This window comes from Penicillium cosmopolitanum, assembly GCF_028827165.1.
Source record: "Penicillium cosmopolitanum strain IBT 29677 chromosome Unknown utg000008l:1.0-4398992.0:1.0-4402845.0, whole genome shotgun sequence".
NCBI lineage: Eukaryota > Fungi > Ascomycota > Eurotiomycetes > Eurotiales > Aspergillaceae > Penicillium > Penicillium cosmopolitanum.
Genome location: NW_026622678.1, coordinates 2,706,996 through 2,720,924, shown reverse-complemented (window position 1 = coordinate 2,720,924; position 13,929 = coordinate 2,706,996). Strand labels below are relative to the sequence as shown.

Sequence of the window (13,929 nt, the reverse complement as noted above, 5' to 3'; positions counted from 1 at the left end):
CATAGATGAGAACAAGAAAAGAGACAAAAAGAGTAAAATGTAGAAAAGACAAGATCAAAGAACACGAAAAGAAATAGACATAGAGGACCGTCGAGGGGAATCTGAGATGAGAAACAGAGATCGAACAAAAACAAAAGCATAGAGCAAACTGGCTCTATTGCCACAAATAGAGCGTGACCAAGGAGAGCGCGTGCATAGTGAGAATCGGAGAAGATGATGGAAAAAAAGCAGAACAGAGTAGAGCATGAGAGAATGAGAATCCGCCTCCCATTTCGCCTGGACCAGAAGTGCATGGAGTAAAAAAACAACATATACAACGGAGAACTGGAAAAGTAAGAAAGAAATCAATGCCAGAGACGCCGGGCATGCCCTCCGACAAATGCTGGTTCAAGACCAAATGACAATTGGTAGGTCAAACAAACAACGCCCAGTGCAGGATGGAGCAACAAGGGAAAAAATTGAGATGAGGATCTGAACTTTGACCAATCCTTGATCAAATTGGAAGAAGATGGTGTCAAGAGACTCTGACGATCTCAAGACTTGTCATGGGTTGACCCGAATCGGACCAGCCGAATGGGTGATGGTAACCTCATGATTTTGGACCAGAAGTGAGTCCATGGGCCATGTGTGGCATGTATGGGTTTATTGTGTTGGGAAATGCAAATCCATGTCAAGCCGCGGGAAGGGCGGTGCATGTCAATGTGCAAATTAGATTTTGATGGGAGAAAGGGGAGGTCCGAGTTCCGGGAGCTGGGAGATGCTTCGTGTATGTGCGGTCTCGATGTTCTTCGGCTTCGCCTTTCGTGTTCGAGGCTCGCCCAGAGTGTCAGGTCGAGACTCACTTCGAGTTTCTGGTTGAACCTCACCCCGAGTCTTTGGTTGAGCCTCACCCCGAGTCTTTGGTCGAGACTCACCTCGAGTCTTTGGTCGAGGTCGTTCCTCCTCGGCCTGTGAGCTGGAACTGGAAGAAACGGCGCGTTCGTGACTGGAAGAAGACTGGGGAAGATCAGGCCTACTGCGATTGGGGGTATTCTTCTCCGCCGCGACTTTCTGTTCTGCCTCGTCCATTTCCTTTTCCTTCTGCACATACTCCTTCTCAGTCCAGCAGCCCTGCCAGCAATTCTTCCAGTCGCAGACCAGGAATTGGAAGCAGAATGCGTCGATCTTCATGCAGGGTTGGAAGCAAATGCACAGGTTGCGATAGTCCATTTTATTTTGATCCACGTATGAGTGGAGGAGGTTGAGATGGCAGGTGATGGCGAAGAGAAGGTAGTAGTTGTATGGTGGCAATTTAGAGAGTTCGTCCTTCAGCAATTGCGGAGCCGTTGTGGCGCCCTCGCACTTCTCAGCGATCATATCTTGAGTCGCTTTCGGGAAGAGCTCGTCGGGCAATTCACGGAGCCAGGCTTTGAACAAGGACCCAATCGTGTTGATATCATATAGATCCGGGACATCAAAAAGATCAATGTCGAGCTCTGTATCGAAGCGCCTTTGCCAGTGCTTGACTTCTCGGCCACTTCCCGGTACCCGGTATAGACCTTCTTCCTCGCAGCCCTTGAAGTTGAGATAATCGATAGAACGGTATGGAAGCGCAGGCATCCAGAACTCGGTTTTGTCCCGACAGGCTTCCAGCTTCTTACAGATGCGAGTCTTCCTCGCTTGCTGTATCAGGGGAAGGTTGATCACAGAGCAGACGTAGTTGTCATCGTTGATCAGCTCGCGCTCGTTCGTGCTTCCGCTCCGAGTAATCTTGCCGAAGAATCCCTTTCCAGCCTTGCCTAAACGATCCGCAGCACCAGACGATGACTGCTTGAGGTTGTTGAAAATCGCGGCCGATGCACCGGAAACTTGGCTCAGCGAGCCTGACGCGACCATAGATCCTCCGTGGCTCCTCTCCTTTCGTAAAGAATGGCCATCTCCTCCGCGGCTAGGAGGGGGTTGCAAACTACCTTGCTGAGGTCGTTCAGGGCGTACTGTTGCAGAACGCGGGCAGTGGTCGTATCCTTCTGGCTGAATTCCTCCAGTTTCGCTAGGCCAGTCGAGGGTCGTCGGCCGGCGGCCCGATTCCCGGAAGATTCATCGACACGAATCGACCGAGAGCGACCCAGGAGGTTGCCGAACCTCGGTTTATTCTTTTTCGAGGCTGCCTGCTCCGGATCGGTCCCTGCCTTCTTGTGGCCGCTTTGTTGTGTGGTCTTTTCACTCGTATGTTGTCCATCTATCAGAAAAAACATGATTGTTAGTTCACTGGCACATGTTATTGGCGTATACTTGTTGACTCACTCTTCTCGCTCTCCCCTGCCTGGGCAATTACAGTTGGCAGATCGGGGCTCGACTCGTATAGTTTGGGTGGCATCTGCGATTTGCGATCCCGAGAACTTCCACGACTCTTGGGAGGCTCGGTCGAATGATCTGAACCATCTGATCTCTGTGGGCGATGAGACGTCTTGGGGGCCTTTAGCGTGCCGAAAAAATGATTTCGATGCATCGCGACTGTGTTTTGACGAGTCCTTGGGTGAAGGGAACTGTTGAGGGATGGCCGTCAGACCAGGGGTTGGGGGCTCGGCTGCCACAGACCCAGGCGAGGTTGGTATCGTCGGGCTGTTCACCTTGCTGCTATCTTGGGTGACCGGACGGATAGTGGCACCCTTGAACAATGGGGAGCTGGATGCAGACTTGGGTGTTAAGGGACTGGGCAGATCGGAGCTCTGCGCACCGGGTGTTATGGGAGACGAAAGCTTGCCATTGTTTGTCTCGGCTTTCAACGAGCCTAAGTCGAGATTCGGCACTGTTGACTGTCGGGAAGGCATGTTGGCGCTAGTCGGGAGAGGCCGGGCCACGATAGTGGGAAAGGAATGGAGTTATAAGCGAAAGGCTCCGGGCTCGTTGCGCGGGTTTCGAGTGTGACGTTGGAGGTCGAACGGGGTGTTGGGCTGTAGGAGATATTTGGTCAGCGTGCGTGTTAAAACCAGGCGACCAGGGCTGAAGAGCTGAGCCGTACCCGATCACTCCAGATCACTCCGGATCACCTATGTTCTCGTGTCTGACCTTCAGCTGCAGCACTTTGTCTAGGCTGTTCGGTCTTGCCGATGGCTATAATGCCGGGATGGTCGTTGGGATATCCGCCGGGGATGGGCAGTGAGAAAATGCTATCGAGGGTGTAGGATCTGCAGAAGACGGTTATACAGTCAGTAAGGTCATTCCGACAGATAAGAGAGTCACCAGAGCATCTAAAAAAAAGACCAGTGAAACCGCATAGAGCCATGACAGATGCAGGGGGGCACGGGGGAGGAGGGGGGTTGTTCAAAGGACGACCGTTTAGGAGATATTGATTGACAAGGCCAGGTACCAGGATGAACCGTGGCCAACAACAATGAAGTAGATGCGATTCAAAGGGAAGACACTCACCAGACCCCTCATGTTATGTCTCAAAGATACAGTGATTCCCCTTTGCAGAGTTGATTCCAGACGAGGAATCTCGGAGCCCCCTCTTTTAGGCGGGTCAAGGGATCGACAGGACAAGGAGGTTGTCCCAAGTGGTTGAGAGCGTTTCACGTAGGGAGTGAAAAGAAAGAGGAAAACGGTCAACCCGGTTCAAAGGAGAGCCAGCTGAAGAAATGGGTGTAGGTATGGTATGGTGATCAAGGAGAAGCACCGAGACAGAAATATGGCCGGAGTGTGAGAGTGTGAGAGGCTGCACAGGTCCCCTAACGGACTTAGCGTTGGGCGTAGCGGCGGTAGGGGAGTTGCACTTGCACGCTAGCAGTAATCAAATTGCCCAATTCGAAGTCAGCCACTAAACCTTTCTGGGATGATGCAGCGTCAACCTAAGGGGACGAGAGTGGGATGGGGATGAAGTTGTGTGGGAGAAGGAAAGGGAAAACATTCCACAGCGGAGGATGTGTGTGTGTGAAGAAGAGTCATGCAATAAGGCCCTACGAAGAAGGGGGGGGAGTTGAGGCCGATCGTTTCTCTCTTTTTTTTTTCTACCTTATCATATATAATTAATTTGAACTAATAAACAGATTGGCCTAAAAGAAAGAAAGAAAAAAAACCCCCTGGTGGGGACGTGTTTAATTTCATCTTCCAAACAATTGTACTCGTACATCGCCAATCTGAAGCTCCCCTGGGGCCGACGTCACTCTATCCAAGGGTCGCCTCCGAATGGCACAAGAGGGGCCAACAGCGACGGTGCGCGACATCATCTGCCGATGTGGAAGTAGAGATACAAAACGGTGATCTAACTTGTCAATCATTTTGGGGTCCGTTCGGTCCGGTACTTCCACTTCCACATTTCTACGGAGTTGGTGTCCTCCTGTACAGTTCTTGCGCCAGGATTACTCGTACCGAGTTCTACTCCACCACTATCGCCGTGTCATGTACATTAATTTAGATCGCAAACTGCCTCGCTCTCTTTCATCTCTATTCCCAAAATACATACAACTCACACCGATCGACCTCCACAGTCACCATTGGTTCGAGCAGTTAGAGCCACGGGCGGGATGATGTGCTTGTCTTGCGTCGCATCATTGAACACAACCATTGGCCGATCAGCCGGAGAAGAGTGGAGATGGTAAGCCCTCTTGACAAATCTGCGCTGTGCATTCTGTTCCTGTCGTCAATCCATGGTTGTGCTTGTCTGGTCGACCGATGGACGATTCGGCCGGGCGAACCAGCGTCTGTTGTTGCATGGGGAAAATGAATATCATTGTCAATTCCTGCTGATCACCAAGTTGATTCCCATCAATTGACAAGGTTCAATTCATTATTCCATGGGCGTGCAATAAAGAGGGGTCTTCCAATTCATTATTTTCCTGTATCGTATTCTGACAGGATCGGATCAGGGGTAGCAGTCGTCAGACAAAAACGTGTCCGGGCGCTTGAGGAGGGCCCCCATCCTCCACTTGGTCGCATCGTTGGTCCGAGTTTCAGTCAATGCCCACTCACATTCATCCACATCCACACTGGCTCCGTATTTACACTGCCTTGGAGTGGGCCTTGTTCTCTTTTTTAAGCAAACATGCCACTGCTCCAATTGCCTGTCGGGGAAGTGCGGTCTGCCCTGCGCTGCGCTGCGTCCGCGTCTGCGCCTGCGCCTGAGTTATTCCGGGGTTGTCACCGCGCTCCGGCGTCTTCTGTAGTAACAATTGCAGTGGTCTTGCCGGACATCAGCCATCTGGGCCTGTACTGTAGTATAAGCACATGCATGGGATTTATCGAAATTAATCACACGGAGGATAGCACTTGAATACTGCTCCAATTCCGAAGTCAATTTCCCCGGGCGCATGCAGCGGCTTGTTGTAATGTAGTATGCCCAGGTGCTAATATATATATTTATCGCGCGCATCCAGGATCGGCAGCAATTGATTGCAAGAAACTGCCAGGCGGTCGCCCATAATACAACGAGTATTTGACAGCGAGAACGAGGAAGCGAGGTGGAGACGGCTGGGCGTTGCTAAAAACGGTGATTTCCTCGTTAGATTCTATTCTCATCCTCGAGTGTCCACATTGTCGAATATTCAAGGCGAATTCTTCTGCCTGCCTTTCCATGTGCTTCGACATGGCGGTGCACGGGCTTTCCGGGTGGTCCTTTCTGAAACATGGCATTGCCGATCTGAGACTAGCGGGGGACTTGGGTGCACGGAGCAGTGTACAGTGCGACCTCAGGGGGACAGGATTGTGGCGTCTGTGGAGTTGGACATTGTGGATTTCCAAAGACAAGTGGAGCTCAGCCTTCCAAGGTTGCTGGCCTGACGGGGGTGGCAGTGGCATGAATCATGTGACCATTTCTGACAGTAGACAGGCACGTGAAGTCATGTGCCACCTGTCTCTCACGTGATCTCACGTGCCCACAAACACACAAAACTGGCCCGATTTGGCCTCGCTCCAAGCCACAATTTGCCTCGCGGGCAACCATTGGCAACCATTGGCAAACACTGGAAAAAGACCAGCCTGAACTCGGTTGATCCTAGTCTGGCGTCGCGGCTCTGAACTGCCCTTGAAAGCTCCCCCCCCCGCTCATGCATCTTCGCTCAATGACAGCATGATCTGAGCGCGGATATCATTAACCCTGACAGTCTTTTTTCTTTTTCTTTGTCGGTGTCCCGCAATTACTAACCTGTCACCCCCCCTCGCCCAATCACTGTTCTCCTCGCTTTCCAGCCACCATCATCATCCGCAGACCATATAATGTCCTTGGCACACGGTCCTGGTAGGGCTGGTGGCCTCTCAGGTTCCTCATCAGATCAGGAACTGCACGCCTTGAAACATGTGGCGTACATAAAAAACTTGGATACTGTGCGTCCTACTCTTTCATGGCGGTGGTCCGCTTTATGGACAATCCGTTGACGGTGACAATAGCGCAAGGATGAGCTGCAATACTGGCTGACCGAGCACTTGCGTCTCAATGGCATATACTGGGGGTTGACAGCGCTTCATCTCCTCGGCCATCCCGATGCCTTGCCTCGCCAAGAAACCATCGACTTTGTTCTTTCCTGCCAAAGGGATAATGGAGGCTTTGGAGCTGCCCCAGGCCATGATGCTCATATGCTCTACACTGTATCCGCGGTCCAGATCCTGGTCACCATTGATGCTGTGGACGAGCTGGAGAAGCAGGGCCGTGGCGGTAAACAGAAAGTTGCGTCTTGTACGATTCACTTCCCTTGTCGCAGATGATTTTCTCTTCTCTATTGTTCCCCTTTGTACTAAACAGTTCTAGTCATTGCCGGTTTGCAGAATAAGAATGATGGCTCATTCATGGGAGACCAATGGGGTGAAACCGACACCCGGTTCCTCTATGGTGCCCTGAATGCGCTCTCATTGCTCGGTCTCATGGACCTTGTCGATGTGCCCAAGGCTGTCACCTATGTTCAGAGTTGCGAGAACTTTGATGGTGCCTATGGTATCTCCCCCGGTACCGAGTCTCATGCAGGCCAGGTGTTCACTTGCATTGGTGCTCTCTCCATTGCAGGACGTCTGGATCTGGTGAACAAGGACCGTCTCGGAGCTTGGCTCAGTGAACGGCAGGTTGACAATGGCGGTTTCAATGGACGTCCGGAGAAGCTCGTTGATGCATGCTATACTTGGTGGGTTGGTTCAAGCTTAGCCATGATCGACCGGCTGGACTGGATTGATCGCCAGAAGCTTTCTGCCTTTGTCTTGCAGTGCCAGGTTAGTGCACAATTCCCTCATCACAGCTTCGTTTTTTTGGACTCTGTCTAATAATTTGGATCCAGGACCCCGAAGCCGGTGGGTTTGCTGACCGACCAGGAAACATGGTTGATGTCTATCACACAAATTTCGGTCTGGCTGGCTTGAGTCTGCTTGGTGTGGTGGAGGGACTGCAGGAAGTAGATCCAGTATAGTAAGTGGCGCCCTTCTTCCCCCTCACCATCTTATTATGCAATCGATTTAAACTAACATCACCCCAGTTGTATGCCCAAATCTGTGATTGCTCGGTGCTTTGCCAGGTGATCAATTTTTCATCCCTCATTTCATGCTTCTCATGACTACCTTGGACTATCATCCCTCCCACAATCTAATAACCCATGATTCTTTTGCCCCGTGGATCATGGGATACAATGTGGGAGGAGAGTATCTCCACTTTGACTTATTCCGCTTCATACCCTCCCACAATTGCCTGAAGGCTGTTAAGACATCGTGGCACATTTACATATCTATCTACATCTGCATTCTTACATATCGTCTAGCATAGCCTACTTTTGAATATGACAACTCAAGTTTTAAGTTTCAAAGTTCAAAGTTCCCATAATCTGATTGATCTATAGAATAACCCTACCCTGCCTTGGGTTAAGGTGCATAGACATGCCGGGGTCGCTCCTTCCCTGTGTGGAGGTTGCAGGTAGCAGGTTGAGGGCTGCACCTTCCCCGTTCTTGGGTTGCTGCGTGCCTTCCTCGTCACCACCACTCGAGGCTGCCATTTGACCACAACAAGAGAAATCACAACAAACCTCCGCTCAACTCTGTTCTTTCTCCATCCGACGTGTCTTCTTGCGTCTTTTCTCGTATTCTTCATTTTCTGGTCTTTTGTTCGTTCAATTCGGACTTGACATCTTGATCTCCGACTTGGTCTCGCTTGCATCTGCATGCTGGATTGGATTCTCCAATCCCCCCCAATTGGACCAATGGACGCCTCCAATTTGAACTGCACCATCTGCCCCGGGCATCCTCGGTTCAGCGATGTTTCTCACTTGTTGACTCATGTTTCTTCCAAGGGTCACCTCTCCAACACTTTCAAACTTCAAGTCCGCAGCCACCAGGATGAGAACGCTACTCAACTGTTGCAGGAATACGACGCTTGGTTCAAAGAAAACAACCTTGCAGCTCTTCTCTCCGAAAGAATAACCGCGACTGACGAACGAAAGAACAAGCGGAAGTCCCAGTCGAACAATGACGAGGTCTACTCTCAGCCGCCAGCCAAACGGTCTTGTCGCGTCAAGAAACCTATCGCCACCCCTTCGCCTCACGCTGAACTACCAGACTACCTGGATCCGCGCCTCATGGACCCAATTTTCGTTCCAGTCACACCCAACACTGCCAGAGGTCGACCCAAGCGAAACTGCGCGTCCAAGAAATCACTCGACGAGGAGAATCTAGATCCCCTTTTACTCGATGCAGACGACGAATCAAATCCTGAGCGCCAGGAAGACACCATGACCGAAGCCGAGAAACAACGATCAGATGAAATGTCCAGGTTGAAGGGTATTTTGTGGCCCGGAATGGATATCTTCGATTCAGCAACCGGCCAAATGCGACGCAGACGTAACCAGAAGAAAGACGGTACCGTTATCAAACGCATGGAGATCACATCACTTCTAGTGGAGCCCACAGAGCAGATCTTCTCCCCCGAGGGCGACTTGCTGAAAGAGCGTTTCATCTCTGGCGATGTGGATGAAAACCAGACTCCACTGAAAGGCGAGACGCCCATCCCCAAACAGCGTCCTCCTCGCTCCAAGAAGAGAAGACCCCTTGGCCAGAATGATCCCAACCTGCCAATTGGCAAACGCGTCGGAAAGAAGGGAGTCGTCGGCAAACCTAAGAACCGTGAGCCTGTTCAGGCTCTCGCAACGCCTCGCCGCCGTTCACAGCGCTCGACAGCTGTCAGGCCATCTTACGTCGAAGATGATCAGGACTTCCAGCTGTCTGTTCAAGCCTTTGCAAAGGCTGCAAAGGGACCGCGGAGCGGCTTCCATATCTTCGCCGACTCCGACCACGACATCAAGGACGCTTTCCGAGGCCGCCAGCGTTCCAAGCAACATCCGACACAGGACACTTTGACTCCAGCGCGGCTCGTGTTGGACCACCGGGGAAATACCCCGAAGAACCAGAACCCCGGACGAAAGAGTGATGGCCGGCAAACCCAGGAGAAGGAGAACATCGAGCCAATTCTAAACCCACACGGAAGCATGGATATTGGCGGTTGGGACTCTCCACTCTCCAAGCGAACTGGCATGAATCAGCCCAACTACCCACCTGAATTCTTTTTCGTTAAGGACGAGGATGAAGACGATGGCAAGTGTGCATTCCAGTGCAATCCATTGGTTGCTCCGACCTTCAGGACCGGGGGCATGAGTTTCCTTGGAGACGGCTGCTATGACGACTTCTCTGCAGCTGATACCGGCTGGAACATGCATCGAGCGCAATCATCGGAAGCGACGATCTCGGAGGAGGATCACCAGGAATTTGCCCGGCTGTATCTGGCTGGTGGCGCAGAGTAGACGGAGTACGGGGCTAAGGTTGAATGGTGTTGTCGACCACGATCAATTGTTGTGCATCATGAGGAGCCAAGCCAAACGACTATACACGAGCAGGCTGCACCTCAGCGTTCTTTTCCTTTTCATTTCGAATTTGATTTTCTGTTCTTTTCTTATGAGCGTGTATCTGACGTGTTATTATCAATTGATGGTCAGGGTAAGGGTTGGGGGGATTGGAGATTGTTATCGACCCTGGGGGGAAAATCGGGTTTCGGAGACTGGAGACTGAAGACTGGATTATGGGGGTGTGACTTTGTTTTTATGTGTATTTTTTCACAGTGCAAGCATTATGCTTTGTATGTAGCGTGACAAGCCTCCGTATTAATAATTTGCGGTATGATTGACTCGCTCGAACTTCGAGTAGTTATCCCACTATACTTCGCATCGTAGTTCGGGCATCTTAGTCAGCAGCCAATTAACGCCTCCGCGCGTCAAACGCGTCGAAGCTCGGCGATTGCGGAGTCAACTGGGGGTTCCATCTTGACCTTACAGCTTGACTTTGAAGAAACCCACCACCCCTGGTGTATTTTCCTAGCTACCAGGGCTCAGGGCTCACAGATACAATGGCACCCCATTCCTCACAATCCTCGGCACCATCGCCGTCCCTGAAGCGCAAGCAAGCAACCATCTCCAGCTTCTTTGGCGGAAAGTCCTCTCCACGAACACCCTCCGAAACGACCAGCAAGACCCGAGAAAAACGGCCTAAGAAGAGACAAGCTTCTCCGGAAGAGGAGAAGCCAGCAAGTACGAACTCCACTCGCGAAGAAGACGACAACGAGGAGGATGACGACATTGTGGTTCGGCCCTCTAAGCGTGCTAGAGTCACCTCCGCCTCCGCTTCCAACTTGAATGGCCCGACCAAAGACCCCGAAGAAAAAGAGGAAGAAGCAATCTCCGTTTCGAAAAATATCATTCAACCCCTCCCACCCACCTCCCAGGCCGCCGAGCAATGCAGCCAACGAACCGAGATCTTCAAATTCCTAAGCTCACCAGCAATCGCACCTCCAAAAGACGAAGACCCCGAAGACGTCCAACGAAGGAAAGAAAAAGAGAAACTACACCAGAAATTCGTCCGGAAATTAGGAGGAGCAGACTGCTTGATTGGAATTGGGCGAACGGCCGCCCCCACCAATACCGGCGATGGACCCGGCGCAGGGGAAGGAGGTGAAGAAGGCGAGGAAGAAGACGAACCGGCTCCTCCACCACCGACAAAAGGCAAAGCGGGCAAGAAAGGCGGGAGCAAACTTACACCGATGGAGAAACAAGTTATCGAGATCAAGCGCAAACACCTGGATACGGTGCTTGTTATTGAGGTTGGGTATAAGTTTCGCTTTTTTGGAGACGATGCGCGCGTTGCGGCGAAGGAACTTAGTATCGTTTGTATACCGGGGAAATTTCGGTTCGATGAGCGTGAGTCCCTTCTCCAATCTGTGACATAGAGACTATGAAGAGATTTAGCTCATTCCTCACACACATCTTAGATCCGTCCGAAGCACACCTCGACCGCTTTGCCTCGGCGAGTATTCCCGTGCACAGGTTACATGTCCATGTCAAGCGGCTCATTACGGCAGGCCACAAGGTCGGCGTCGTGAGGCAGATCGAGACGGCCGCGCTCAAGGCTGCAGGCGATAATCGCAATGCACCATTCGTGCGCAAGTTGACCAATCTTTACACCAAGGGAACATATATCGACGATGTAGAAGGGTTGCAGGGCCCCGCACCTGCGGCTGGTGGTGCATCGCCAGCTACGGGGTACATGCTCTGTATTACTGAGAACAATGCGAAGGGCTGGGGCAATGATGAGCGGGTCCAAGTTGGAATTGTCGCAGTGCAGCCGAACACGGGTGATGTGATCTACGACGATTTCGAGGACGGGTTTATGCGCAGTGAGATCGAGACGCGGCTTTTGCATATTGCGCCGTGTGAGATTTTGATTGTGGGTGAGATGTCGAAGGCGAGTGAGAAGCTTGTGCGGCATTTATCTGGGAGTAAGATGAATGTTTTTGGCGATGCGGTTAGGTTGGAACGCATGGGGAAGAAGAAGACTGCGGCTGCGGAGGCGCATAGTCATGTTTCGGGCTTTTATGCTGGTAAGATGAATGCTACGGGTGAGGAGGAGGATGCACTTGCGGCGAAGTTGCTTCAGAATGTTCTCGGGTTGCCGGAGAATGTTACGATTTGTCTTTCTTCGATGATTGAGCATATGACCGAGTATGGGTTGGAACATGTGTTTGATCTGACGAAGTACTTCCAGCCTTTCTCGGCGAGATCGCATATGTTGCTGAATGGGAATACACTGGTTAGTCTGGAGATTTACCAGAATCAGAATGATCACTCTGCAAAGGGTAGTTTGTTCTGGACGCTGGATCGGACGCAGACGCGGTTCGGGCAGCGACTTCTTCGAAATTGGGTTGGACGGCCGTTGCTTGATAGGCAGCGCTTGGAGGAGCGCACAAATGCTGTGCAAGAGTTGATAAAACCTGCTCGAGCGGTTCCTGTGGAGCGTGTCAAGAGGTTACTGGGTAAGATCAAGAGTGACTTGGAGAAGAGCTTGATTCGGATCTACTATGGGAAGGTAAGTTATCCCCTTCTCTCTCTCTCTCTCTCTCGAAAAGGAAGCTTGTCCTAACCCAGTGAATGCAGTGTACTCGGCCAGAGCTCCTTACTGTTTTGCAAACCATGCAGACAATCGCAATGGAGTTTTCAGAGATCAAGTCACCATCCGACACAGGCTTTGACTCGACTCTCATTAGCGAAGCCATTGCCTCCCTCCCTACAATCCAGGAAGATGTCACTCGCTTCTTGGACAAGATAAATATGCATGCTGCTCGAAGCGACGATAAATATGCTTTCTTCCGAGAGGAAGAAGAGACCGAAGACATCAGCAATCAAAAGTGCGGCATTGCCAGCATCGAGCACGATCTACAAGAACATCTTGCCGTAGCCGAAGAGCAAATAGGCCGCAAGAAAATCGAATATGTCACAGTCGCAGGAATCGAATACCTAATCGAAATCGAAAACAACTCCCTCGCCATTCGAAAAATCCCAGCATCATGGGTCAAAGTCAGCGGCACGAAAAAGGTCTCCCGTTTCCACACGCCAGCAGTCATCCAAATGATCCGTCAGCGAGACCAGCACAAAGAAGCACTCGCCGCAGCCTGTGACAAAGCCTTCAAGTCCCTCCTCGCCGACATCGCAACCCAATACCAATCATTCCGAGACTGCGTCCAGTCCCTCGCCACACTGGACTGCCTCTTCTCCCTCGCAACCATAGCCCAACAACCAGGCTACGCCAAACCAGAATTCACAGACGAACCCTGCCTACACATCGAACAAGGCCGCCACCCAATGGTCGAACGCATCCTAACAGACGCATACGTACCAAACGACACCAACCTCGAAAGCGAAGGCACACGCGCCCTCCTCGTGACAGGCCCCAACATGGGCGGTAAATCAAGCTACGTCCGCCAGGTAGCCCTAATCGCAATAATGGCCCAAATAGGCTCATACGTACCCGCCGCCTCGGCAAAACTAGGTCTCCTAGACGCGGTATTCACGCGTATGGGCGCATTTGATAACATGCTTGCTGGCGAATCAACCTTTATGGTCGAGTTATCCGAGACAGCAGATATTCTCAAGCAAGCTACGCCGCGCTCGCTGGTCATTCTCGACGAATTAGGTCGTGGAACATCCACGCATGATGGTGTCGCTATTGCCCAGGCTGTATTGGATTATATGGTACGCTCGATCCGCTCTTTGACGCTGTTCATCACGCATTATCAGCATCTCTCGCGGATGGCGCAGTCGTTTCCGGATAAGGAGTTGCGGAATGTGCATATGCGGTTTACAGAGTCTGGTGTTGAGGGTGATGAGGAGATTACGTTTTTGTATGAGGTTTCTGAGGGCGTGGCGCATCGCAGTTATGGGTTGAATGTTGCGAGGTTAGCGAATTTGCCGGCTTCGGTGTTGGATGTGGCGAGGGGGAAGAGTTCGGAGCTTGAGGAGTCTATTCGGAGGAAGAGGGTTGCTGGGTTGGTTGGGGCAGTTGGGAGAATTGTGGAGGGGGGTGATGGGGATGGTGTTAATGATGATTTACTTGATCGATTGATGGCAAGCGTTGAGCTTGTTTAGCCATGTGTTCGCCTTGAATTTATCT

General features: G+C 51.5%; 4 protein-coding genes across 4 annotated transcripts; 3 read left to right on the top strand and 1 right to left on the bottom strand.

The window, feature by feature from the left end:
• Positions 1 to 708: 708 nt before the first annotated feature.
• On the bottom strand, positions 709 to 2,810 carry N7509_007597 (uncharacterized protein; the record flags this gene model as incomplete). Its single annotated transcript, XM_056632234.1, has 3 exons — positions 709 to 1,927; positions 1,975 to 2,218; positions 2,315 to 2,810. The coding sequence occupies 3 exons, from the start codon at positions 2,808 to 2,810 to the stop codon at positions 709 to 711; spliced, it is 1,959 nt and encodes a 652-aa protein (XP_056487785.1).
• Positions 2,811 to 6,189: 3,379 nt separating this feature from the next.
• On the top strand, positions 6,190 to 7,473 carry N7509_007596 (Rab geranylgeranyltransferase subunit beta BET2; the record flags this gene model as incomplete). Its single annotated transcript, XM_056632233.1, has 5 exons — positions 6,190 to 6,297; positions 6,361 to 6,646; positions 6,719 to 7,170; positions 7,236 to 7,363; positions 7,431 to 7,473. 5 exons carry the CDS (start codon positions 6,190 to 6,192, stop codon positions 7,471 to 7,473), a joined length of 1,017 nt encoding a protein of 338 aa, XP_056487784.1.
• A 671-nt stretch (positions 7,474 to 8,144) lies between these two features.
• On the top strand, positions 8,145 to 9,737 carry N7509_007595 (uncharacterized protein; the record flags this gene model as incomplete). The annotated part of the gene is made up of 1 exon (XM_056632232.1): positions 8,145 to 9,737. One exon carries the CDS (start codon positions 8,145 to 8,147, stop codon positions 9,735 to 9,737), a length of 1,593 nt encoding a protein of 530 aa, XP_056487783.1.
• A 599-nt stretch (positions 9,738 to 10,336) lies between these two features.
• On the top strand, positions 10,337 to 13,904 carry msh3 (mismatch repair protein MSH3; the record flags this gene model as incomplete). The annotated part of the gene is made up of 3 exons (XM_056632231.1): positions 10,337 to 11,183; positions 11,255 to 12,348; positions 12,417 to 13,904. 3 exons carry the CDS (start codon positions 10,337 to 10,339, stop codon positions 13,902 to 13,904), a joined length of 3,429 nt encoding a protein of 1,142 aa, XP_056487782.1.
• Positions 13,905 to 13,929: the final 25 nt, after the last annotated feature.